The sequence below is a fragment of the Macaca mulatta genome, chromosome 3, assembly GCF_049350105.2.
Source record: "Macaca mulatta isolate MMU2019108-1 chromosome 3, T2T-MMU8v2.0, whole genome shotgun sequence".
NCBI classification, from domain to species: Eukaryota; Metazoa; Chordata; class Mammalia; order Primates; family Cercopithecidae; genus Macaca; species Macaca mulatta.
Window position 1 is genome coordinate 131669535 of NC_133408.1, and position 26545 is coordinate 131696079.

The window sequence follows — 26545 nt, forward strand, 5'->3', positions numbered from 1 at the left end:
AAAAAAAAAAAAGAAAAAGGATATTCCAGGTATAATGTGTATCTTTTTACAGAAAGGTAGACGTATGTTTAGTTGACAAATTACATTTTCCTAAGAAGACAGTGGATTTATCTGAGTAGTAACAAAAGGAGGAAATAAAACGGTTGAAGATTTTAGAAATTGATTCTTCATCCTATTCTGATTTTCAAGTCTTTAGGTGATTCTTTCAAATATATATTAGAAAATTAAAAGGACTTTTAAACCTGGTTGTTTTGAAGTCTCTCAGAGCTGTAGAGATGTATTCAGATAAATGTTTTTCCATGAGTGCTACTCTGATCCAGGCTCTACCCTAAAAGGAAGAAAAAAGAATCAAATATAAAAAAAATTAAAAAAATATTTTGTCACTGTGCCATCAAAAATATAAGTATTTTAATATGTAAAAACAGCCATTCAAAATATACATTTGATAACGACTAAGAAAAATATTTAAGTAGATAAAAATAGATAAATTTTGATTATGTAGAGTATATATTTTGTTTTTCTGAATAGGTAGGGTACAGCATGTCAAACTAACTTTCTATCCTCTGAAGGGACAGAACATTAATGCTGAGCTACTTGGGTTAGAGAATTCTTTTGAATTACATAATGTAATGATATAGCTCTCTACTTCAATACCCCAAATCAACAAACTAATTAAAATGAGCCCTCTCATAAATCATGAAAAACAGAGTTCTCTCTCACTAATAAAAATAATCAGTCTTAACATCACTTATTTAAGAAAATTTTCAATCCTGTCCTTCCAGTGGGAAGTTTTATACAACTAGTAATAAAATCCAAATTTCATGATTTATCATGAATCCAAATCATGAGTTATTGAATTTGGTGTCCCCAGAGAATTCTAAAAGCTATTACCAAATATTTAAACTAGAAAAACAAACAACAAAAAACAGAAGCCAGCATATTCTAGCACAGAATCACAGAAACAGACAATTCTTATTAAATGTAATTAATTTTCTTATGGACTTTCTATTTAGAACTGAAGAATATAAGAGATCATATTTGTAGTAAGAATTTTATAATTCAATTATTTTCATTTTCATTCAACTCTTTCACAAATCTCTTAAAAACTTCATGAAGACTGAATATATAGAAAATCAAAACACTGCAATTGCAGTATAAAGGTGACACTAATCAATATACATGATTGTCAACTGCCAGAAAGGGAAAAAAAACATACTCTAGAAACGTCTACAAGTGTAGTGAATTCAGCAAACTCTGGGATAGGAAAAGTCACAAAGGAGTCAATCTAGGCAGTGGTAGAATGCAGGCCAGAAGCAGCAGTACTACTACTGGGAAGAAAATGAATGATACGCGTGTGGTTAGCATGCAAGTCAATTTACCTATCAAGCTCAACATCCCTTTTAGCTTAGCTGTGGTTGATTGGAACAGAGGAAGGAAGAGGCAAGCTACCGGCTGGCCAGTAGTCTCAAAATTCTCTCTTGAAATTTCATCTAAAAGACACAGAAACTAATAGTGGTGTCTTGAATCAAAAGGTTACAATTTCACCAATGAAGTCAGGAAAATTGCTCTCCAGAGAAAATTCAGCACAGGAGTCTATGCTGTTACTAGATAAGAAATGTAGGGAAAATCTTCCTTCCTGATTTATTAATTTCAATCCACACAAAACTGGGCTGCATTTAGTTTCCTGCATTTGAATGTGTATGAAATTCTGTTATATTGTAAGGATAAGTTGCACTAATTTTAACGGTTTCTTTTCTTTAACAAAGGAACTTTCACTAGCACAGAAGATAAACAGACTTATAAAGATTGTTTGGGCCAAGAAGTAGAACAACTTAAAAACTAGATTACGGAATTTAGACCTTTTCAGTTGATAATAGTGATCCATAAAATGAAGGTTTATGAAAAAATAAATAAGTAAAAGTTGTCAGCACTTAAAAATGTAATTAATATGTGCTAAGCCTGTTTTAAGAGCTTTATATACATTAAGAAGATAAGTAATTCTCCCAATAATTATGTGAGTTAGGTTACAACACTATCCCTACTTTATGCACAAATGAAAAACAGACACAATTAGAAGAAATTCATTTTACTACCACCAAACTGACCAGCCTAATTATGTTAATACCTATACACTCCACCTTCTTTCCTGTTTCAGGGAATGAGTTGTTACCATTTAAGAGAGTTAAAAAAAAAAGAAAAAAGAAAAAAAAAGCACAGAGTAGGAAAATTAAAATTAAATTATAAATATCTGACAGACAACTCTTATCCATAAAATACAATGAATTTTTAAAAACCCGTAAGAAGAAAACAATTTAAAAATGGGTTTGCAATGGGATGATTTTTAACTATAGATTACATTGCTTTAGCAAATATTAGATATTCAGATATTTCTATGCTTTTTGTGTTAGTTTTGGTGAGTAATTTTTTAAAAGAAATTTCCCATTTCTTCTAAATTTTCAAATTTATATAATAGATGTGAAGTTATTCGTAATATCCTTTTTTAGGATTTTTAATGTCTGTGAGATATACACACTTGGCCTCTTCTTCATTCCTCATATTGGTAATTTATATTATCTTTTGATCTTCTTGAATAGTCTTGCTAGAAGCTTATAAATAGCATTAATCTTTTTAAAAACACTTTTAGTTTGGTTGATTTTCTTACATATTTGTTTCAATTTTATTGAATTTTTACTGTTATTTCTTTCCTTCTACTTTGACTTTAATGTATATCTTTTTTCACAGCTTCTTGAGATGAAACTTTTGATCACCAATTTCCAGTTTCTATTCTTTTATAAAATACACAAAAGCCTATTTAAGCCTATTCCTCTAAGCACAAGTTTTTTTTTATATGTTATATTTTCATTATCAGTAATTTCCAAATATTTTTCAATTTCAACGGTGATTTATTTTTTCATCCATGGATTACTTAGAAGTTCTCCTCAGTTTTACTCATATAGACATTTTCTTGTTATTATTTCCTTGTTTATTTTTGATTCTAGCTTAATTCCACTGTGGTTAGAGAACATACTTTATAAAATTTCAATACTCTGAAATTCACTGAGATAAATTATGGCTCAGAAAATGGTCAATTTAGTATAACTCCTCTGTGTGTGTGACTGTATATTTTGTAGTTTTATCTGTTTTTTTGTTTTGTCTTGTTTTTCTTTTCTTTCTTTCTTTTTTTTTTTTTTTTTTGAGACAGGGTCTTGCTCTGTCACCCAGGCTGGAGTGCAGTGGTGCGATCTCAGCTCACTGAAGTGATCCTCCCACCTCAGCCTCCCAAGTATCTGGGGCTACAGGTGTGTGCCACCACACCTGGCTAATTTTTGTATTTTTTATATAGACTGGGTTTCACCATGTTGCCAAGACTGGTCTAGAAATCCTGAGCTCAACTGGTCTGCTCACCTTGGCCTCCCAAAGTGCTGGGATTACAGGTGTGAGCCATCACACCTGGCCTTCGAATTTTAGCATATTCCAATAATCTAGTAATTTTATGTATTTCAATTTTCTCATAATATTCATATTTCCATTTTCTTGAACCTATTATAATTGCTTAGAAGTCCATAATCTCTATCACCCATAGGTTTGTTTCAATTGTCTTTTTTATTTTTCTTGATTACAGTCATTCAATCTTGTTTCTTGATGTGCCTGATGATTTTTTACTGTATACTGGATATTCTGTATGAAACTTTACAGCAACTCTGAGGCTACCTTTCTCCAGAGTAGATTTAATAGCAGTTCTTGTTTTTAGCTAGATTTGGCTTTCTTAGGTTTCTGGTTGCTTATCTTGTACATTCCTTCTGTTGTTGAATTAGACCACTTTCTGAACATGCTAGTCACATCAGCCATCCATATATCCATGCATCCTTCCATCCAACAAATTTGCTGTGCAAATATTGAGCACGGTAAGCAAGGTGCAGAATACAAGATATGGCCATGATTAAAAGTTCAGATGTTATTCTCAGTGCAGTGGGGGAGCTACTTGAGAGTTTTTTTAATTGATAGAATACTGTAATCTGATTTGCATTTTATAAGATCAACTTGGTGCTGAAGGGATAATAAATTGAAGGGAGGAGTAGAAGCAGAGAATTTATTTAGAAGGGTGTAATTGGAGTCTAAAACAGAGTTGATCCCAGAGGTAAGAAAACGATCAGGTTCCAGTGATAACAGAGTATCTTGTATCAGAGGGACCTACTGCTGAGAACAACTATAAAAGTTGAATAAAATAAGTGAAGTAACAAATTTAAGATATAAGAGAGCAACCAAGGCATGAGAACTTGAGTGGCCACAGTCCTGGAGAGATGGATGTTACATGAGCTAAGCCGCACATCCATCTTGGCTTTAGCCTAAAGTTATTTGTCTATTCACATCCTAGGCATAGAGACTAAACAGAAAGCCGTGGAGGTGGGGATTTTTATTTCCCTGGGCAGATAAACAGAAGTTGGAGCTTGGAACTGCCACTGAACTGCAGACAAATGTGCCTGGAGTTGTGCATGCAGTTTTCCTATGGGGTCGTTGCCAACTTAAGTCATCTGTAGCTCAAAGCAAAGTCCCATAAACAAAGCTGAAAGCAGCAGGGAAGAGGTAAAACAGCTGATTGACGATTTCACAGTCTAGTTCTGGAGAGACAGAGGTTAGAGTTCAAGGGCAAACAAGGTGAAAGGCAACTGTAAACACTCCAGGTTTTTACTTGAGGCCCCTGAAAGACTATATCTTTGGAGTAAGGAAAATTAAGAAGATTAATGCAAAAAAAGGCCTAAAAATAGTCCCCTAAATTGTGTGAGGAGATTTTCTAGTACTCTGACTGACTGCCAAAATAGCTGCAAATGTATTGGAGATACAAAGATTACAAACATGATCCTCAACTCAAATGTTTTATTCTATTTTTAGGCTATGTTTAAGTCTTATGAAATAGGCTAAACTAGTCACAGACTTAGCAGAGAAAGGGAATGGTTAGCATTTCATTGTTGTTGTTGTTGTTGTTGTTGTTTTAGATGGAGTCTCACTCTGTTGCCCAGGTTGCAGTGCAATAGCATGATCTCCGCTCACTGCAACCTTTGCCTCCCGGGTTCAAGCGATTCTCCTGCCTCAGCCTCCAGAGTAGCTGGGATTACAGGCATGCGCTACCACTCCTGGCTAATTTTTCATATTTTAAGTAGAGATAGGGTTTTACCATGTTGGCCAGGCTGGTCTTGAACTGCTGACCTCAGGTGATCCACCTGCCTTGGCCTCCCAAAGTGCTGGGATTACAGGCGTGAGCCACCACACCTGGCCCCCGATCTTAACCTAGACAAAAGTATGAGATTGTCTATGGTGACAAGCTTCTACGATACGAATCTAAGTGGTACCAGGACAGATAATCATGATAGAATTGTGATACAAGTGTACTGAGCTGTATATTGTTCACCAGGCAAATTTAGTTGTGTTTCAGTTCTGAAATATCTTTTCACATGTGTCAAGGTAAAATGACACTATGCTAGTAGTCATTCAAGACTGCAGCTCTAAGCCTCAATAAGCCTGCCATCTGAGGCATCTGTTTAATTCTTCAATCCAGACACATGACAGATGTGACTTACTGAGTAGATTAAATAAACTGCTCTTTTCATTGCAATTAATAAAGACAAAGAGCTTGTCTTCCTCCTCTTCCTCCACAGACTTTTCCCAGTATAACCAGGCAACTCAAAGAATTCTCTTTCCCCACTAAATGGAATCTGTTTGAGGCCTGAGCAAAATAAAGATATAAATGCTGGATTTGGAACACGATTGTTCTGTGGTGTTTTGATACTCAATACCAATACTTCACAGAATAAATATTAACTCTCTGCTGAATAACATTTTGCTGTGCAGGGATTAGTTCCAAGAGCCTTGTTAAGAGAGTTGGTCAGCTAGGGTTTGGGTTTCTTTCTTCCACCCAGGTCCAAATGCTACATTTCTAATGTTTGTTAACTTCTTAATTACTTTTTGTATTTTGGGATATGCTAGTTTTATAAATATATCCTTCCCTCTATTGAAAGGGTTTAGAATATACTGTTATGTTCCTCTCTCCTACTTTTGATTTGAAACTGAGAACGTTTATGTAGCATCTAGAATACTTCTTATAGATTTGATTCATTCAAATTACAGCTAAGTTTAACCTTAGCCTAAACCTTAGCAAAAAGAAACCTAGATACAATTCTTAAGTCATAAAGAAAACATAAAGGAAAACTGAGACTGGGTGCTGTGGCTCACGCCTATAATCCCAGCACTTTGCGAGGCCGAGGTGGACAGATTACTTGAACTCTGGAGTTTGAGATCAGCCTGGCCAATATGGTGAAACCCCATCTCTACCAAAATTACAAAAATTAGCCACGTGTGGTGGCACATGCCTGTAGTCCCAGCTACTTGGGAGGTTGAGGCAGGAGAATTGCTTGAGCCTGGGAGGTAGAGGTTGCAGTGAGCTGAGATCGTGCCATTGCACTTCAGCCTGGGAGACAGAGCAAGACTCTGTCTCAAAAAAAAAAAAAAAAAAAAAAGGAAAACTGATAAAACTCAACTAAGATGCAAAGGGGAATTCACATTGCATATTTTAAAAATCTGTAGTTCAAAAATTAAAAAGTAAATAAATTAATTAAAAATTCAGTAGTTTGAGGAAACACGTCAAAGGACAATAGTTGGGACAAAAAAGACATCTGTTAATATGTAATAAAAATAGGATTTAAATATCTGAAGGAAAAATTTAATTAAAAAAAGAAAATCTAACTATAATTATTTTACAAATGAAGAAGTGTACTGGTTTAAAAACATGTGAGACAGAGAAGAAAACTGATCCAGCCTAAGAGAGTTGAAAGATATTGAAGCAGGAAGTTCCTTGTTGCTACAACCCCTTGGTTGAAGACTGGCAGGAAGGAGCAGTGGCTTTAGCAAGTGAACTTTATAGTTATAGTCTCAAAAAGGTGACAAAAATCATAGCTATTAACTGTATCCAAAAATATACTTTCATATTAAGGAGCTAAAAATGTTTTACCTGTGTTTCTAATTATGTCACCACATTTAAACATTATAGATTTTGGTTTTTAAAACATATACCCAGTTCGTGCTTACAAAATATTTAATTCGAACATATCTTCATCAATTTTGCTGAACAAACATTTTCCAAGAGAAAAAAAAAATCCTAAATAAAAAAGGATGCAAGAACAAAAAACTTGGAAACTATACTTTGGAAAGATAATTATTATACTTTAGCTTATTACATAGATATATAATTTATAATTCTATAATTTTGAAATAATGATGTCTTCATCTTAAAACTGTAAATATCAATTTTCAATATTTATCTTCTACTTAATCTTTCATTCTGTAATTTATAAATGTCAAAATAGTAAAGCTACTCTGACAATTCAATAAAAATAAATACAAAAAGCTGATACAGGTTAAGTATATTTTTTCAAAAATGCTTGGGACAAGAGTATTTCAGATTCTGAGTTTTTTTTGATTTTGGAATATCTGCATTAAATGCTCCATTTAGCATTTTCTTTGAACATCATGGTGGTGTTCAAAAAGTTTTAGTTTTGAGATCATTTCAGATTTCACATTTTCAGTTTTGGGATGTTCAATCTGTTTGACTTAATAGTTCAGACATTTTACAATCTTAAAAGTTACTGAGGACCCCAAAGAAGTTTTATGTAGGATATATCTACCAAATTTACTGTATCACAAGTCAAAACTTGAAACTTAAATATTAGGTAATTCAAAAATAACAAGTCGGTCATGGTGACCCACGCCTGTAATCCAGCACTTCGGTAGGCTGCAGCAGAAAGACTGCTCAAAGCCAGGAGTTCTTAGACCAGCCTGGGCAACAAAGAAAGACATTATCTTTAGAAAAAATTTTAAAAATTTGCCAGGCATGGCGGCATGCACCTGTAGTCCCAGCTACTCAGCAAGCTGAGGTCGGAGGATCACTTGAGCCTAGGGGTTCTAGCCGGCAGTGAGCTGTGATAGTACCACTGCACTCCAACATAGGCAACAGAGCAAGACCCTGTCTGTAAAAAATAAAATAAAATAAAATAAAATATAAAACAAAACATAACAATAAACCCATTACATGTTAACATAAATAACATATTTTTATGAAAAGTAACTATTTTTTCCAGGCAAAAATATTAGTGAGAAAAGTATCTCTGTTTTACATTTTTTTCCTAATCTCTTTAGCGTCTGGCATAATACAAGAGAATTAGATATCTGCTTCTGCATTCCATCTGTTACAATGTGTTGTTTTCGTTGAAGTATATGAAGAAAATCTAGCTTCACACAGATATATGGTTGGAAAGGGAATCTTTTAATAGTCTTTTCAGATAAGTATAGATATTATCTTTTGTTCTAGATCAAAATTCACTAAGTGATAAATTTCTGTAATCATATTAGTGACTTTTTCATACTAGTAAATTAAATCTACTGACCTACCTTGCACTTTGAATTGATCTTTTTACCCATACATGATTTTGTAATTTCATGAATTGATCATTTGGAAAACACAAGTTATGCAGTTCTATCCAATGTTGACACAGTTCATTAAATAATTTAAAAATAAATTTGTTGATATCAACATCAATGTTTTAAAAAAGCTTTTCTAAATTGGGAAGCTATGAAGCTTAAGATGGTGAATATAAGTTTCTAAAATTCTAGTTTTTACTTAAAAGCTTTAATTTCACCATTGGCAACAAATACTGTCAGTTGTTTCCTTGAAGTAATAGGCTCACTTCTTTCTTCTTCTTCTTCTTCTTTTTTTTTTTTTTTTTTTTTTTTTTTGAGAAAATATCTGCCAAATGCCTAAGTCCAAAAAATTATGGTTTATAAGTTTTTCTTTTCAGTAAAATCATATTACATTTAAAAATATCTAGTTCAGCTCACAATTCAAAGAATTATACAAGTGTCATTCTTGAAGCAACCATCATATTTCAGTACGTTGCAGAAATGCTTTATGCATACTTCCCATTTTATTACTCAGGATATTAAAAAGACAGATCCTCAAAGTTGAGATTTAATAAGAATTAATGTTTCCATCATGGTCATTCTTAAGTTGAAACCATCTTTAAAAGAAAATACTGACTGCATGGTGGGGAAGAACTCAAGACTGCTTGCACAGTTTGATGTCACTGCATTAATTCGTGCTAAGGTTCCAACAGTTTTATCCACCATTGTGTCTGTATTGGCAGTGCAAATGTCAACACAGTGAAAAGGGAAAAGGCAAATAACATGTTGATATTATATAAAATACTTTTGTCATTATGTACCCATTCAAGAAAGGGTCTTGGACATCTTCAGGGTTCTGCTGAACATTATTTGAGAGCCACTAGTTTAGATAATTCAAGAAATGTAGAAACATCACAGAACAGGAAGTATTTTATTATGCTTCTTAAGAAAAGGAAATTCATAATAAGTAGCTTCACACCTTCCTGCTATTCCAAATACATGCAATGAAAAAAAAAAATAGAAATGAGCCTCTGACCAATGTCTTACCTTAGCTCTAGAAGAACTGACATTTTCCATATTTTCAATGCTGCAGATACAATTCTGTGAAACTTTCCGGCAAGCCACTCTGATATAGTCCCAGAAACTACGAGGACTTTCATAACCAAACCAGGTTACTTGACCTTCAGGAGACAAATTATGATACAAAATTTTAAAAAGTAAAATAAAACTAGACTTGAAAATGCAAGAACAATAAAATTCTGAAAAATAAAGGTAATACAGTGGGCTATAATGGCAAGGGCACCACCAATCTAAGTGTTAAAAAGCCTCAAATCTAGTCCTATTCTATCTTTAACTAGTGGTGTTACTTTGGAAAATTTACTTAATTTACTTAATGAGTCTGGATCACAGTTTGTCAACAATAAAACCAAACTAAATGAAAGGGACTAGATACTAGAAATATCTTGCCATTTAACATCCTAGTATCTAATACAGTCATTTAAACAGCACACAGGAAACCTTCCTGCACTTCTAGTTAAGCATTAATAAATGTCACCAGTTGAATTCTAAACCTTTCTCTACTTAGAAAAACAGAAAAAAAAAATCCACCACCATAATTCTTTTCTCCTCTTCATTAACGATACTTCAAAAAGGGTATACAATGTGTGGTTTGCTTTATAAATAAATAAAATCAATTAGCATCCTATATTCACTAATAATGCATAACCACCTACCCAACCATTCTCATCTATAAAGCTCCCCTTTAACTGTCATTTGTTTGCTCTCTTCCAGTTAAGAACTCATGAAAAACTTGTAACCTTTCAGATTTGGCTAACTATGTATCCGTTCATGACCAAATGTTCTATTGTGCATAGGTTATATTAGTATTAATATTTCTACGTAGGTTAGGCATGGTGACTCACGCTTGTAATCCCAGCACTTTGGAAAGCCAAAGTGGGTGGATCACCTGAGGCCAGGAGTTCGAGGCCAGCCTGGCCAACCTGGTGAAACCCCATCTCTACTAAAAATACAAAAACGAGCTGGGCGTGGTGGTGCGTGCCCGTAATCCCAGCTACTTGAGAGAGGCTGAGGCAGAAGGATCACTTGAACCCGAGAGGTGGAGGTTATAATGAGCTGAGATTGAGCCACTGCACTACAGCCTGGGTTTTGACAGAGCAGGATTCTGTCAAAAAAAAATTCTATGCAGGACTCCGAATATTAGGTTCACAGGAAACATTTTCTACACTCAGTATTTTTAAGTGGAATATGAGAGACATCTTAATACTTTCTTTAGTTGTCTAGAATGACTAGTCTTCCCTAGGAAAGTTGTTTAATCTTCATGTAGAAAGATTTGCTTTTATATTTTGAAATAAGTTCTCTTATCATCATGAATTAATAATGTATTTTAAATTCTCCCTTCCTCAGTAATTACTTCTCTGTAGCAACATCAAGAAGTGTTCTTGTCAGAAAGCACCATTTTAGGACCAATGTCTGAGATAGTATCTGAGTGGTTCCAAACCATGGCAGAACATTAGTATAACTGGACTACTTTTTAAAAATACTCATGTCTAGCCGCCCCACAAACTGAATAATCAAAATCTTTAGGGGAAGACGTAGCCATTTGAATTTTTAAAAATCTCCCTCTAGTATTTCTAGTGATGTACTTATTATTAATCAACCAACAGAAATCCTAAAAGTCATGATAGATAACTTCTATTCATTATTTAGGGCGTTTTAAAGGCCTCCTCTTCCAGAAACCCATGCATGATCCCAACAGCTAGTCCCTCTGTTGGCACAGCACCCTGTGCTTACTTCTCCTCAAGATTATTTCTTTACTTGATTATTTCACATACTAGGCGGTAAGATCACTAAGACAAGAATTTTTTCTTATTTTAGATCAATCTCTAACACTTGACACAGTGCTTGCTTGGCTCACAGTAGGCACTCAATAAATATTTGCTGAAAAATTAAGTTGATAAATCAGCACAACACAGATAATCTTAATTGCAATGAACACAAAAAATTAATTTTAAAAAATCCAATTAGTATCTTTTTATAGCAATAGTTTTGGTAACAGTCTGCTAGTGTTTGCATGATTACAAACATCAAATATTTTGCACAAATATATTTTTCTTTATATAAATAAAAACAAATGCATCTATAAATCTTTATTCAAATAACCATATAATTCAATGCCTCTTTAAAAATAAAATTTTGCGGCTGGGCGTGGTGGCTCACGCCTGTAATCCCAGCACTTTGGGAGGCCGAGGCTGGCGGACCGTGAGGTCAGGAGATCAAGACCATCCTGGCTAACATGGTGAAACCCCCTCTCTACTAAAAATACAAAAAAATTAGCCAGGTGTGGTGGCAGGCGCCTGTAGTCCCAGCTACTCGGGAGGCTGAGGCAGGAGAATGGCATGAACCCGGGAGGTGGAGCTTGCAGTTAGCTGAGATCGCGCCACTGCACCCCAGCCTGGATGACAGAGTGAGACTCCATCTCAAATAAATAAATAAATAAATAATAAATAAAATAAAATTTTGCTACTTACAAATAGAAATCTACAGATTTCTCCCTCTTAATCTCTCTCCATCACTTTCTTCTGCTCCCTTTCTTCTTTTAACTAAAAATTTCCCGGTATAATACCTCAATATAGTTTGTCTCTAGGACACTTTTCATGTCATCAATTTGTTAGCCATTTGGAGGGGAAGCAGGGTGACTGGTGGTTAAGAACATGGGCTTTGAGTCAGGTGGACCTGAACTAGATCACTTTCTAGCTACAGGATCTTGAAAAAATGACTTAGGTTCACTCTACGAGTCTGGGCCTCTTCTGTAAATTGAAAATAATAATAGTACCTACTGGATAGTACTGTTGTAAGGATTAGATGAGATCATGTATGTGCAGCAAGTAGCAAAGAGTCTAGTGCATACTAAATTCAAAATAAGTGTTAATTATTACTATTGTTATTACTGTAATCACACAAGTAGTTACAGGGACCAAGCTCTCCTTGCATCACGAAATGAAGTAGGAATGAGATGCAAAGTTAAATTCTTCACATTACTTGCTTTGGAATCTAGAGAAATCTTCCAAATTTACTCCCTAATCCAACTTTACTCCCATTATCAACCATTGCAAAGTTACTTCCTCAAATGTTTCTAACTTCAACTCATTTTCCTTGCCTTCTATTATTTGGGATCATTCTATAATTTCAAAATGAGAGCTACAGCTGCCAGACTTTCTTCAAGTAATGAAGTACTACACACTGGAAAGAATATTAAGGGAGGAGTATCACCAAGATTCTGTGGCGAGTTTAAGTCTCTCTAAAAAGACAATATGGGAAAGAGAAGTCAGAGAAATAGGCAAGGGAAAATACAACATTTTATTAGCCAATGGCAACCACCTATAGTGGTAATCCGGATAGGTAACCATGGAGAAAGATAAAGCATAGGTTGCCCATGAACAAGAAGACTTTCCTTTTTAAGGAAATGTACAAGGGTCCAGGACTTTGGCATAGGGCATGGTTTGCTTTTCTGCAATGTTATTTTAAACCTTCTCTTTAGTTTCAGATGCCTGAAGAAAATAATTTGTAGGATGTTTCAAAGTAGAGCTGTTGAAAACCAAAGAGTATTTAAAAAAAATAAAAGCCCTGTTTTGGAGGAGAGAAAACAGAGACAGAGAAACTAGAAAACTAGAGTTAGGTTAAACAGAGAAGGAGTGGGCACTAAATCCTTGGAACTCCTGCTATAGGTAGGGCACACTATCTACAAGGACTTTTACCCAAAAGATAATGAAAAGACTTCCCAGATTACAAACTGAGAAACTAAGCAATTAACAGGATTGCATATCATCATGACTTGCAGGGCCATAAGTCAACCGGCAAGATCTTCATAACACGTTTATCTGCTCTACACATTAGATGTGAGGATGACTTGGCTTTATTCTGGTATCCTTCCTTTTCCATGTGCATCACTTCCAAAGTGAAGCTCTTAATTCAAGACACTGAATTTTTCACATTCAGAAAGATATTCTTCAAGAGAAGGTAAATTATCTTGCTAGAACCTCCAAACAAGCTTTCATGTAAATTGTCTGTATTTCCTAGGATTTCACCTAAACAATTAAATAATTTCTGCAGCTACAGAAAGGGTTTAATTTAGTTCAATATAACAGATGTGTTCAATGAGTTATCTGTTATATTATTTGAACATCACTTTTATGTAAATACAGATTAACTGCTAGTAAAAGTCTATAATCTGTATTTAACAGGAAAATTAAAAAACAAAGTTATAAGCTACTCATGCCTTTAAAAATAAATATTGAAGTAATACCACTCCCCAAATACTTTGACTTCCTTTAAAAGTAATCACAAAAGACAATCATATAGCAAGAAACTGACTACTCTGTATCTTGAAGAAATGTTATTCCAAAGACGAGATATGCTGTCAATAACAATTCTCTTTTTAAAGTTCTCAATGAATAGACGTATACAACATGCTTTCAATTATAAGTGTTCTTGGAAGTTAACATTTTACCAATGAAAAAGTTAAACAAGCTTTTAAAAATGTATTCCCATCCCATCAATCCAACTCTATTCATCTTTAGGCACAGAAACAAATGGTGAAAAGTTTGCTAGACTAAAAGACAATCTGTTACTGACCAGCTATGTGATTATGTTTCCAATTAAATTGCCTCATCTTCAGGACCCAAAAATTTCCTGTCATCTCTAGGGTCCAATGTTACTCTAAAATTACTCTTCTATACTCTTGAAGTGAGTTATCAATTTACACTTTGAAATACGTCTGTGTTCTGTTTGTGTCTTATTTTATGGCCAGAATAAGACCTTCTAAGAACAGAAATTAAATTTTCTAAAGTGGTTCTCTACTAAGCAGTAGCTGACACATCATCTTTTCACAATATAATAAAAACATAAATGAATCTCTTAAGTGACTTATTTCCCCACCTTTAGTAATAGTGCTTAGCTATGTAAACAGTGAATGAAAAACTGATTTCACAAATGAAAGTTCTGTTAGAGTTAAAATATATCACCTACTTGACAATATTAAAGACTATTACCTTTGAGCTGCTATTCGTCTAGACAATCAACAAAAGACAAGATAGTCCTACCACATTTTAATAAACCACTCTGATGTCACTGAAAAAGCTTTCAGATATTTAAAGAAAATTGGTTCCTTTAAAAAACTTGTGGACTTCTCACTTTAAACTTTGTAGCAGCAATCCCAAGTTTCTTACTGCTAATTTATAAAAGCCAGTTTAATATTATCCACTATTTTATCAAACAGAGAAAATTTCCATTTCTATAAAAGGTCAGAAACTTTTCCTTTAAAAAAGTACTATTATTAGTTGAGGTTTATATTTATTAGAACATCCAGCTTTGAAGGTAAAATTATGACACTGATCCATTTTCTAACTAAAAATCTCAATTAATGTTCTAAAAAATAGAACAATTATAAGTACTTAAAAATAATTAGTTACACTTTAAATTGAATCTGAGGAAGTCAGAATCTACATTAGATACTGAATTGTACTTACATTGCTAGTTCTACATGCTACTTACAGGACACTTCAAGTATATCATTTAGGCACTATGAATCAGTTACTCATCTACAAAATGTAACTATTTTCCTTTGGTATTGACAATGTAATGTCTAGCTCACTAGTAAGGAATTTATCACAAACCTATACAAAAATCTAAAGTATGTGTCTCTACCATAACAATTAGTCAACTCTCAATTTTCCAAAACAGAAAGATTAAGATGACCAGGTTCAGCAAAAATCTGAATATTGAATCAATTTAATAGACTTTTTTATCCCAGTAATTTTACTGTCTCTGAAATGGAGAACAAACGTTTTGTTTTTTTCCTTCCACCAGCATTATTAACATAAGGCTTAAAGTACTGGTGGAATGAAATTGTACATGACGGCTGAAGTCCACACAGAGAGCTACACATAAATGTGTACCCCTGAAGAAATCAAGTATAATGCGTGTCAGTAGTGATTAAGACTATAGGTACAGAACATAAAACAGAATTGCTTGAAAGGATTAATTGTGGGAATGAAAATTAAGGAAATGACATTTGTTTTTTACTTTTTTTCCTTTGTTCTACTATTTAAAAATAATGACTATATTGCTTTTCCAAACAAAAAATATAGAAAGCTAGATCATAAGTACAGAGGTCCAGCAGTGTTTTGCATATAGAAGAAACTCAATTAAAAAAAGTTTTGAATAAGTAAGTAAAGGTATGCATTCTACCTGGGAGAAAGGAAACTAAGAAATACATTCCCACTAATGGTTCAAGAATGAAAAAGCAGTTATTATTTACAGTGCCACATCTGTGTTTTACTGAGACTGGAATATTCATACAGCTTCCCTTAGCTTCTACTACACATATAATATTTATTATTATACAGCACTTAAAAAGTAAATAGGTTATTATATTGTGTGGATTTACAAGATTTTAATTTTAAAATTTAGCATAAGCATACTTGTGCCCTCTGGATTTAAAAAAACAAAAACACACAAAAAAGGAAGCTTCACAAAACCCATGCAATGTACTAAAAAAGATCACTTAACTGATACAGCCCTCCCCCGAAAGTCAATTCCATGCTCCCGTGCAGCTCAGTGGCGGGAGACATCACCAGCATAGAGTACCTTGAAGAGGTATTTGGAGATGAGCCAGCCATCTGCAACTTTGGGAAATCTCTTTAAAAAAAATAACAACAACAACACACAGATATTTAAGAAACCTGCCATCATGTTTACAATTCAAAACTGAATAGCCCAACTAAGATGGCTACATATAATTTTGAAGCAGTAACCACTACTTTTACCTACTAAATAAATGAACTGTTAAGATAAATATGAGTTACACTTGGCACCTAAATGAAGCTAGTTCCTTGTAGATTACTGTATTGGAGAGGCTAAGGTGTCCGTAAGTCATAGAAATATGTGAGCAGAAATTGTTCCCTGTTTACTTTTACCTCTATCATTCTTTCTCAGATATAATAAACTAATCAGTATAATAGACCTCAAAGATGAGCAACGGCTTGACTGAACTTGCTGGCTATGCACCTCAGAACTTATAAGATTGGTTAAGAAAAAAATCACTCACTTTGGGACAATATGGCTCAGAAAATTTCCAACTTTAAAAATAAATACACATTTTTTAATGTTAACTTTTCTAAAAGTTATAAACAAATACATTTTGAAATGTAGCCATTCTTTTTTTTGCCTAAGAATTGTTAAAACTTTTATGTTTTCTTCCCTGTATGAGAGCAGCACTTAGATATTATATAAAATGTTGGTCAGTTTAACCAACGTTGACTAAATGCCTACTCTATCAAAAACACTGTTTTATTTGTTACAGCTTCCAATTCTTGTTTCACAAATCACCAACTGGAAAAGTACTAGAAATTTTTGCTGTATTTTTTGGAAATTGCTAGTATAATAATATCGGAAAACTCCAAAGCCAAATTTCTGAAATAACATTCCCAAAAAATAACATTTCCTTCTCTCACAGTCAAACACTGAAATCTCCAATAGCAAATGGTCCCACACCTTTCCAAACACTTAGATCCTTTATAAAACCAATACAAGACAAACACATATAGCTAGTAATGTGACGTGAAAAATGAAAGGAAGGAGGTACATACAGTTGTGCCACATCTACGCATCTGCCATTCACTCTATTCTCTTACTTCCATAACATTTTAAACAAATATTAAATTTGGAAAAACATATCCAAAAGGATCTTTAACTTGGTACGCTAAAGCTTATATTAGAACATAATGTTCTTGCTATAACTACAACAAACAAAAATGAAATTTCTCAACATTGAAATGTATATCAGAATAGCATGCTTTTCATTGCAAATAACATCAATTCCTAATGTTTAAACCATATTTACTATCTCTGGCCTAAAACAAAGTTCTCTATATTATTTGTGATTTATAGATTTAAAAACTTATCAAAGTAAAAACAATTTCCATGAAATTCTGACTGAAAGAAATTTTACTACAAAAAATGTACCAAATAAGCATATCATGACCAGATTTATGGCATTTCTTAACCAATCCCTCATATACGGTGAGAAACAATTACTGAAAATATCTCGAAACTCAATTTATAGGGTTTTTGTGTGTGTTTGATTTTTAAGAGACAGGGTCTCACTTTATCATCCTGGCTGGAGCTCAGTGATGCATTCATAGCTCACTGCAACCTCAAATTCTTGGGCTCAAGTGATCCTCCTGCCTTAGTCTTGTGAGTAGCTAAGGCTACAGGCGCATGTCACCAGGCTTAACTAATGTTTTTATTTATTTATTTATTCTTTTTGTAGAGACCAGATCTTGCTACGTTGCCCAGACTGGTCTTGAACTCCTGGGCCCAATGAATTATCCTGCCTTGGTCTCCCAAAGCATTGGGATTACAGTTGTGAGCCACGATGCCTGGCCTAGATTATGTTTGTTATGTTTTTTAAAAGTTGTTAGTAGGCTAGCCTCTGTGTCCTGATTTTCATTTTGGCTGTGAAAGACCACGGGAAAATTTTCTTAAATTTTTCACTTATTTGTAGGATTTAATTGCTTTAATTACAATTTAATACAATTAAGCCATTCTAGACAAGTTAAAAGCAACCAGAAATATCTGGACCAAACAATCCACTATATTCCAAGCTATCTGTACTCAAATTTCAACAACTCTCATTTTACAGATGACAAAAGGCAGGCCCAGAGACAAAGCTGCCAAGATCCAGCAATCAGTGTTCTCTGTAGCTTCAAGCTGACCTACTCCTTAGGAGATAGGCAGGACTTGACTGATGGAGGATAATTAGTCAGTTCATTTTCCTGGTTGGTTAGAGTTCTCACTGACAACCCCAGAAGGAAGGGGGAAAAAAATGAGGTAGTGAAACATGTAATGGGAAGGAATATAAATATTTGTTATATAAAATGTAAATCCTTAGCAAGTAGAAGTGCTGCTCTTTAAAAAAATAGGTGTATGACAAAGCTCACATTATTTCAAAGTGGCCCAAGGCTTGTTTGTAGAAGAGTTCTTATTTGAGATGGAAACAAAACCTTTTGTTATAAAATATATAATGTTAAAAGAAAGTGAAACAGTATTTATCATTATGTAGCTTAGAAAAATAGTTGAGACAAGACCAAAAAAACCAGGTTCAGAAAGCGTTTTGCTCAAGAACAAAATTCATTCAAATACAACAGCATAATTATACCATATAGTTATTTCAAGAGTAAGTTTCTGAAATTTCAGGCAAAGGCAGAATCAACTCAGAGATGGATATGCAATAGAAGAATGCTTCTATACTGAATACTGAAGACAGACAGCATTTCCTGACCCAAAAAGTATGTAATTTTCAATATCAAATAATTGATTCATAATTTTATTAATACTGAAATTAGCCCTCACACAGAAAAGACTATTGGCCACTGTTTTAAACAAATAAATTTGCCTTGATGATAAAACTGAATATGTTTCTAATTCACGAATATGATATTTACTCTTCTATATTTTGCTCCAACTTTGTTTTCCATTCATTTCCATTTCTTTGATCATTGAATCACTATCATGACTGATATAATCGATGAATTTTAACACTTAAGAAAAAGTAAGCCTTTAGCTTTTGCTATATCTATTCTATTTTTTTCTTTCTCTCTGCACATATATTTTTTTCTAATAAAGTTACAGGTAGATATCTTTATATAAATCACCAAGATGGATTATGGAAAAGACTCCTAGGTAAAATGGTCTGTAAATGGATTACCATTTGTAAAACAAATAAAACTAATTCAGACTTTTCACAAGTCTTGTCTATAAATTGGCAGTATCATATGGAACATATTCTATTACTAACATTAAGGCGAGTTGCTTAAAATCTTCCACTTTGTATTTATATATGAGAAAAATTTTTCAGTGAAGCAACAGTTAAAAGTGCTATAGTACTGTACAGCTAGCAATGAGACTATCTTTTACACAACATTTTTCATCTTTTAACAGGTTCTGAAGTTAAAATGTAGTACTATATATAAGTTTTCTTAAGCTTTAAAAATACGGCTTTAAAATGCCATTTACAGGTAGGTGGTAGGTATTAATATTTTAGAAACAAAGTATTTGTTCACTGATTTAATAATTTTTAAAATACTGAGTACCAAAATTGTACAAATCTTTTGAAGTTTATCAAGTGCAAATCTTATGAAGTTTAAAGGTCATAACTTTAAAGAAAAGAAAATGTAGAAAATTTTGAATAAAATAAAAATATAGATCACAAGAACAATGGAAATCAACTAAACAGTGACAACTATTAATGAAAATACCCTTCATCAAATTAAAGTATTTGAATTTATGGATACTAAAATTTTAATTTTTATTAAAATATTTTAAATTATATTAAATATATCTCTACTATAGGGTCATCTTAGGTTCTTATACCAAGAAATCTAAGCCCCAGGCTCAGTGGCTTACACCTATATTCCTGACCCTTTAGGAGGTGGAAGCAGGAGGATCATTTGAACTCAGGGGTTCGAGATCAGACTGGGCAACATAGTGAGACTCTGTCTCTATAAAAAATTTAAATTAAAAAAAATCTATGAGAGCTATTTAAAAATTCAGAGATTTAAAGTAAAAATATAGTATATATGCAAACACACATAAATATTTGGCATTCAAAATTTTAACATACTTCGGTCAACTCTTAATTAGGCTATATATTAGAAATAATACATCAGAATAGGAATTTATCATTAGACTTCTAGCAAAGCAGTGTGCAGCGATATTGTTCACCTTAAGGAAAAGAGGTAACAATATCATAAAATTATTTTGAAAAGGACAACTCATTGAAATTACAATATCAGAAAGATGTAGGAACTGAGATTATTATTATGATACCCTCCTAAAATGAACAAAGTTCACTAAATTGTGCAATCTTTCCCTTGTTCTATAAAATGAGAAATATTTACTTTCTTTAGATGAGAAACATTAGCACAATAGAGTAAGCAAAACTGTTGAATTATGTAGCAAAATTAATAAGAAAGCAATTTTCCATGATTAAAAATAAAGTATGACTTGCTTATTACAAGTACTGTAAATCGCTCTATGCCAATTTGCAAAAATCACAAGGTCAAACTGGAAATGTCCCGTTAGTCTTCTGACAGAAACTTAAAGGGCTACAAACAGATAAATAAACATAAACATGAACTACCAGCGATCATCAATTTCTGTTAAAGAAATGAAATTGGATTACATTGTAGACTAAAACATTTCTGTAACTTTCTTATTAAAAAAAGACATTCAAACATATCTCAGATAATTTTATCAACAGTAGAATTTATTTAAGTCTTTTCATAATATCATCTTCTTTCTGGTAATCCCCCTTCCCCAGAAGCCAAATGTAAATTTTGAATAATTTTATTTGAAGAGATTTTGAAAGTGACATTCACGTAAAATAAACCTGAAAAATTCCCCAGTATACCAAAGTTTAGAACCATTAATAAATCTCTCATTCTGTAAATAAGTTAAATATTTAAATTGGGGAATGAAAATGATTTCTTGAAAATTCTAGTTTGGTTATAAAATATAAATATCATTTTGCCTATATTTCCTTATAAATAAATATATATACATAAGATTTTGTTCACCAAGAAATACCTATAACAAACACAGTAATTAAGAGTGCTACAATAATATGACTCAAACAGAACCAAGTATATGAGAATTGTGTTATAAAATTTTAGACATTCAAAACAATATAAAACATTACAGAACTAAGATAAGAAAAATATTTCATATGTTTTAAAACAGAAATCATAAAGTCTCAAATGAAAAGTAAGTATAAAATAACAAACTCCCAACAGTAATCACATATGAAGAATAATATCAATGGAGAAAAAAGGTCACTACTGATCAAAATGGGTTTATATAAAAATTAGTTCCACATGATAATAGTTTTTTTCCTATTCTAGGGTAATTAAAAATTCTCTCCACAAAAGAAATAGGCAAAAAGTCATGAAAAGAAAATGGAAAAAAAGTAATAAACATGAAAATATATTCAATTTCATTTCTAAATAAATATAAATTAAAATAAGATTATGTGTATATATATGCATATATTGCATTATATAAAATGTGTAGCACTCTGTTTTTAGCATCTATGTAGTTATTTTCTCCCAAATCTTAAATTTATTATAAAACATTAATATAGAGTTTAGTTTTATTCTATATGCAATTTAAAGCATAGAATCAAATTTACAAAGATATACATAACCCCAGACACTTCGAGAATTATGTGAATACGATGATTTTCTGAGATACAATATCTGCTTCAACTTTCCTAAATTTCCAAGTACATAACTTGGTGTTTCTCAGAGTGGCCTTTCCCATTGTCTAAAAGTCAAACTCTGGTGACCTTAAGAGCCAATTTCTTATCTCTGGTATCATGTTTTGGCCTGAGTATATGGGATTTTATTGAATGAATTGTGTTCATATGTTACTACAGAAACAATTTAAGTCTCATTTTGTGTTCAAACCAAGATTTTCCAACAAAAGTTGGAAAGTCTTCAAAAATGAACAAAGAAAAGTCAAAAGCCAAATGAACAGGTTTATCATTATCCATTGTTTCTAACAGTGTTTACACTGTACTTCAAAAGATGGCCTCATGGGGAGGTAACTGTTTATCATCTAAGTCAGGAAGAGCTTTGAGGTTCAAGCCAGAGTTCCTGAGCAATGCTTAGGTATCATAACAGTTCAATCGGATTAGAGAAATTCTAAAATGTCAAGTCACAGGAGTTCTAACTTGTTTTAAGAGTCCAAATCCAAGTCCTATCAGAAAAAAATATAGGAAATATTACTCTTACATGAATTTTTCAACAAATAATGACTGAGTTTCTGCCATATCGTAGGCTCTGCTCTAGAGATTTCGGATACACCAATGAACAAAACAGATGAAGATCTCAGCTCCAGTAAAGCTTACATTTTAGTGGAGGTGAAGAAAGATAATAAACAATAATCATAATAAGTACATAACATAGTATGTTAGAAGTTAAGACTTAATGTAACTCGGGGAAAGAGGTCAGGAGTGCTTGAGGTTGAAAGGAGGGGAGGTGATTTATCATTTAAAATATAGTGGAAGGGTTAAACTTCACTGAGTAGTTTTCAAACGGATGAGGGTGTTAACCACTCAGACACTGGAAGAAGTGTGCTCCTTACACAGCAAACAGCCAGTGCAATGGTGCCTTGTGGTAGAATGTGCCTGATATAGTCAAGAAAAATCAAAAGACTGATAAGGGTAGAGAACAGTAACTTCTGGGGGAAAAATTAGTTGTACATAAATATAACTGGAAAAAATGTTAAGAATCAATATAAAATCTAAACTGAATGTCAGCAAGCCAAACGTTAAATAAGTATAATTAGCAGATTAAATTATAGGCAATTTAACAGTGCCTTATATTTAATCATTTTTTCTTTAATAAGTGCTACATTTCTAATTGACAGTCTATACTTTTCTGGTATACTCAGCTTTTTCTTTTTTCTTTTGGAGATAGAGTCTTACTCTGTTGTCCAGGTTGGAGTGCAGTGGCACAATCATGGCTCACTGCAGCCTTGGTCTCCTTGGGCTCAGGTGATCCTCCCACCTTAGCCTCCCAAGTAGCTGGACCTACAGATGCACACCACCATGCTCAGCTAATTCTTGTTTTTTGTTTGTTTTTGTTTTTTTGTTTGTTTTTCTAGAGGCAGGGTTTCACCATGTTGCCCAGATGGGTGTCAAACTCCTGGGGCTCAAGTGATCTGCCCGCCTTGGCTCCCAAGGTGCTGGGATTACAGGCATGAGCCACTGCACCTGGCTAACTTTTTCATTTTAATCAGTTATTTTCCATATAAACTTTACAAAAATCACGAATACATCCCATCCTCATGTCACCAAGCTGAAGTTTACGTTGTCTCTGATGACTTTACTGCTAAATTTCTATTTTTCTATTTTTCTTAATCTATGTGGGCCTAATAGTCAGTTCATAAATAATCAAAGTCACAGATGACATTTTAAAGAACTGCAATTTTCATCTGAGGTACTTTTATGCCTCCTTCTTGTGTAAAGCCTTCCCTGACCCATCCAAGAAAAACAGATTATTCACTCCTTTGTGCTACATCATGCTCGCTAATATACTTCTATTATGACTTGATGACATTAGTACACACCATTATTTGTTAATATGTCCCTCTTCTACCTTTCAAGACTGAGTTTCATGTGAAAGCATACCTTATTAATCTCATATCCTGGGCCCCCAGCACAGGGCCTAAATTTGTTGTTGAATAAGAGAACGAATAAGGTAAAGAGAATAGAAAAATTGTAAGAAAAAAAAATTGTGGGTGGAGGGAAGCCAAAAAAAGAAGAAAGTATACATCAAGTGTCAAATTTAAGGCATCTGTTTCAGAAAAAGAACAGGGAACTCAGGTTATGATTCATTTCCAAAGCAGAGAACAAGTAGAAGTAATATTTGGCCAAGAAAAATATGGAGGGGTGATGGTAAACGAGTATTCCTTGGGACTTCTTTTTACTGTGCTCTGTGACAAACTGTCCAGTTTTCTAAAGTAAGTGAGGATCAAGGAGTTGGAATCTTATATGTTATAATCAAAAAGTGGGATCCTCCCCATTTTAAAATGTTTTAATGGGAAGCAATAGAATTTGGGGGAGTTATACATTTATTCTTTATAGTAAATGTGCTGCTGCTATGAGTTTTGAAAAATAGAGAGAGTCATGTAACCATGACTATAAAACACATAACAGTTTCATCATGCAAAGAAATTCCTTCATCATGATGCTAGTCAACCCCCACCCTGCAACCTTTAATCCCTAGTACCACTTATCTATTCTCTGATACTACAGTTTGGTCTTTCCTAGAATGTCATATAAATGGAATCATATGTAACCTTTGGAGTTTTGCTTCTTTCATTTAGCCATAATGTATCTGACATTTATACATGTTGTTTTGTGTGGAAATTTTTTTCCTTTTTATTACTGAGTTTTCCCAGTGTATGAACATACAACAGTTTATCCATGCATCACATGAAAGATATTTGGGTTGTTTCTAGTTTTTGACAGTTTTGAATAAAGCTGCTATAAACAGGTTTTTGTGTGAACTTATGTTTTCCTTTCTCTTGAGTAAAAGTGTGGGATTTGGGACTACTGGGATAGAAAAGTATATTTAGCATTATAAGAAAATGACAAGCTGTTTTCCAAAGAGGTTCTACCATTTTGCACTCCCACCAGCGAGGTATAAGAGTTCATATTTGCTCCTCGCCCCCAAAATAGCTTGATAAAGGTGTGCAGTGGTACCTAATATGGTCTGAATTTGCATTTTCCTAATTACTAATGATGCTGAACATCTTTTCATTTGTTTACTTGCCATATGTGTATCTTATTTGATGAAATATCTGTTCAACTCTTTGCACATTTTAAAATTGCATTGGTTTTCATATTATTAATGTTTTTATAGAAGTTCTTTGTATATTATGCATACAATCCCTTTGTCAAATATGTGATTTGCAAATATTTTTTCCAGGTCTATGGCTTGTCTTATCATTAACAATGTCTTTCAGGGAGTAAAAGCTTTTAATTTTGATGAGGTCCACTTTATCCTTTTTTTTTTGTTTTATGGATTGTATTTTTGTCATTATATATAAAATCTGTTTGCCTAATTAAAAAAAGATATTCTACATTTTTAAGAGTTTAATACTTTTACATTTTGTGTTTACACCTATAACCCACTTTGAGCTAAATGTGAGGTAAGGAACAAGATTCACTTTTTTTCTGCACACGGGTATTTGATTAACACTAGCACTATTATTCTTAAAGATTATCACTTTTCCATTAAATTGTCTTTGCATTAGCAAAATAAATCAAGCATATTTACGTGTATCTTTTTCCAAACTCTCTATTCTTTTTTTTTTTTTTTTGAGACGGAGTCTCACTCTGTCGCCAGGTTGGAGTGCAGTGGCATGATCTCGATTCACTGCAACCTCTGCCTCCTGGGTTCAAGTGATCTTCCTGCCTCGGCCTCCTGAGTAGCTGGGACTACAGGCATGTGCCACCACACCCAACTAATTTTTTGTATTTTTAGTAGAGACGGGGTTTCACCATGTTGGCCAGGATGGTCTCGATCTCTTGACCTCGTGATCCACCTGCCTCGGCCTCCCAAAGTGCTGGGTCTATTCTGTTTATCTATATATATAAGCTTTCACCAATAACACATTGATTACTGTATCTTAACAGTAAGTCTTAAAGTCAGATAATTTGAGTTTCCAACTTAGTTCTTCCTTTGTGAAATTGTTTTGCCTATTCTAGTTACTTTGCCTAGCCATATAAATTTTGGAGTAAGTTTTATATCTACAAAAAAAGCCTTCTAAAACTTTGAGATCGCATTGAATCTATAGAACAATATGAAAAGAACTGACATCTTAATGAGTTTTCCAATCCGTAATGAAGAATTATCCATCCAAAATATCAACGGTATCAATGTTGAGAAACCCCGTTGCAAACCTCCGTAGATGCCTTTTAAGGAATTTTTCTTCTAATACCTAGCTGTAAAGATTTTTTTTAACATGAATCAAAGTTGAATTCTGTCAAATGCTTTTCTATGCACCTATTAGTATGATCCTATGATTTTTATTCTTTAGTCTGCTAATAAAATGAAATACATTGATTTTCAAATACTGAAGCATCCTTGCATTCCAGTGTGATCTGTCAATATTTATTGAAGATTCTGATGTCTGTGTCCATGAGGTGTATTGGTATGGACAGTCATTTCTTCTTTTAATGTATTTCACTTCATTGTGCTTTGCAGATACTGTATTGTTTACACGTTGAAGGTTTGCGTCGACCCTGCATCCAGCAAGTCTTTTGGTGCAAATTTTCCAATAGCATGGCTTACTTTGTGTCTCCCCGTCATGTTTTGGTAATTCTCACAGCATGTAAAACTTTTTCATTATTATTGCATCTGTTATGGTGAAGAGTGATCAGTGATCTTTGATATTACTATTGTAATAATTTTGGGGTACCATGAACCACACCCGTATAAAATGGCAA

At 33.3% G+C, this 26545-nt stretch overlaps 2 protein-coding genes across 12 annotated transcripts in view; one reads left to right on the top strand and one right to left on the bottom strand.

Annotated features, from left to right (window-relative positions):
* RUNDC3B (RUN domain containing 3B) overlaps window positions 1-26545 on the bottom strand; it is a 180424-nt gene that overhangs the window by 99132 nt on the left and 54747 nt on the right. For 5 of the 11 annotated variants that reach the window (XM_077997087.1, XM_001105352.5, XM_015134149.3 and 2 more), the window contains 2 exons: window positions 9496-9629; window positions 243-328 (listed from right to left, as the gene is read on the bottom strand). In XM_077997087.1, coding sequence (XP_077853213.1) covers window positions 243-328; window positions 9496-9629 — 220 coding nt within the window. Of the gene's footprint in view, window positions 1-242; window positions 329-9495; window positions 9630-16035; window positions 16165-26545 lie in introns of all 11 variants that reach the window. The other 6 variants (XM_015134150.3, XM_015134148.3, XM_001105429.5 and 3 more) reach the window with 2 other exon arrangements.
* ABCB1 (ATP binding cassette subfamily B member 1) overlaps window positions 1-26545 on the top strand; it is a 219545-nt gene that overhangs the window by 2491 nt on the left and 190509 nt on the right. The gene's annotated exons all lie outside the window — the stretch shown is intronic.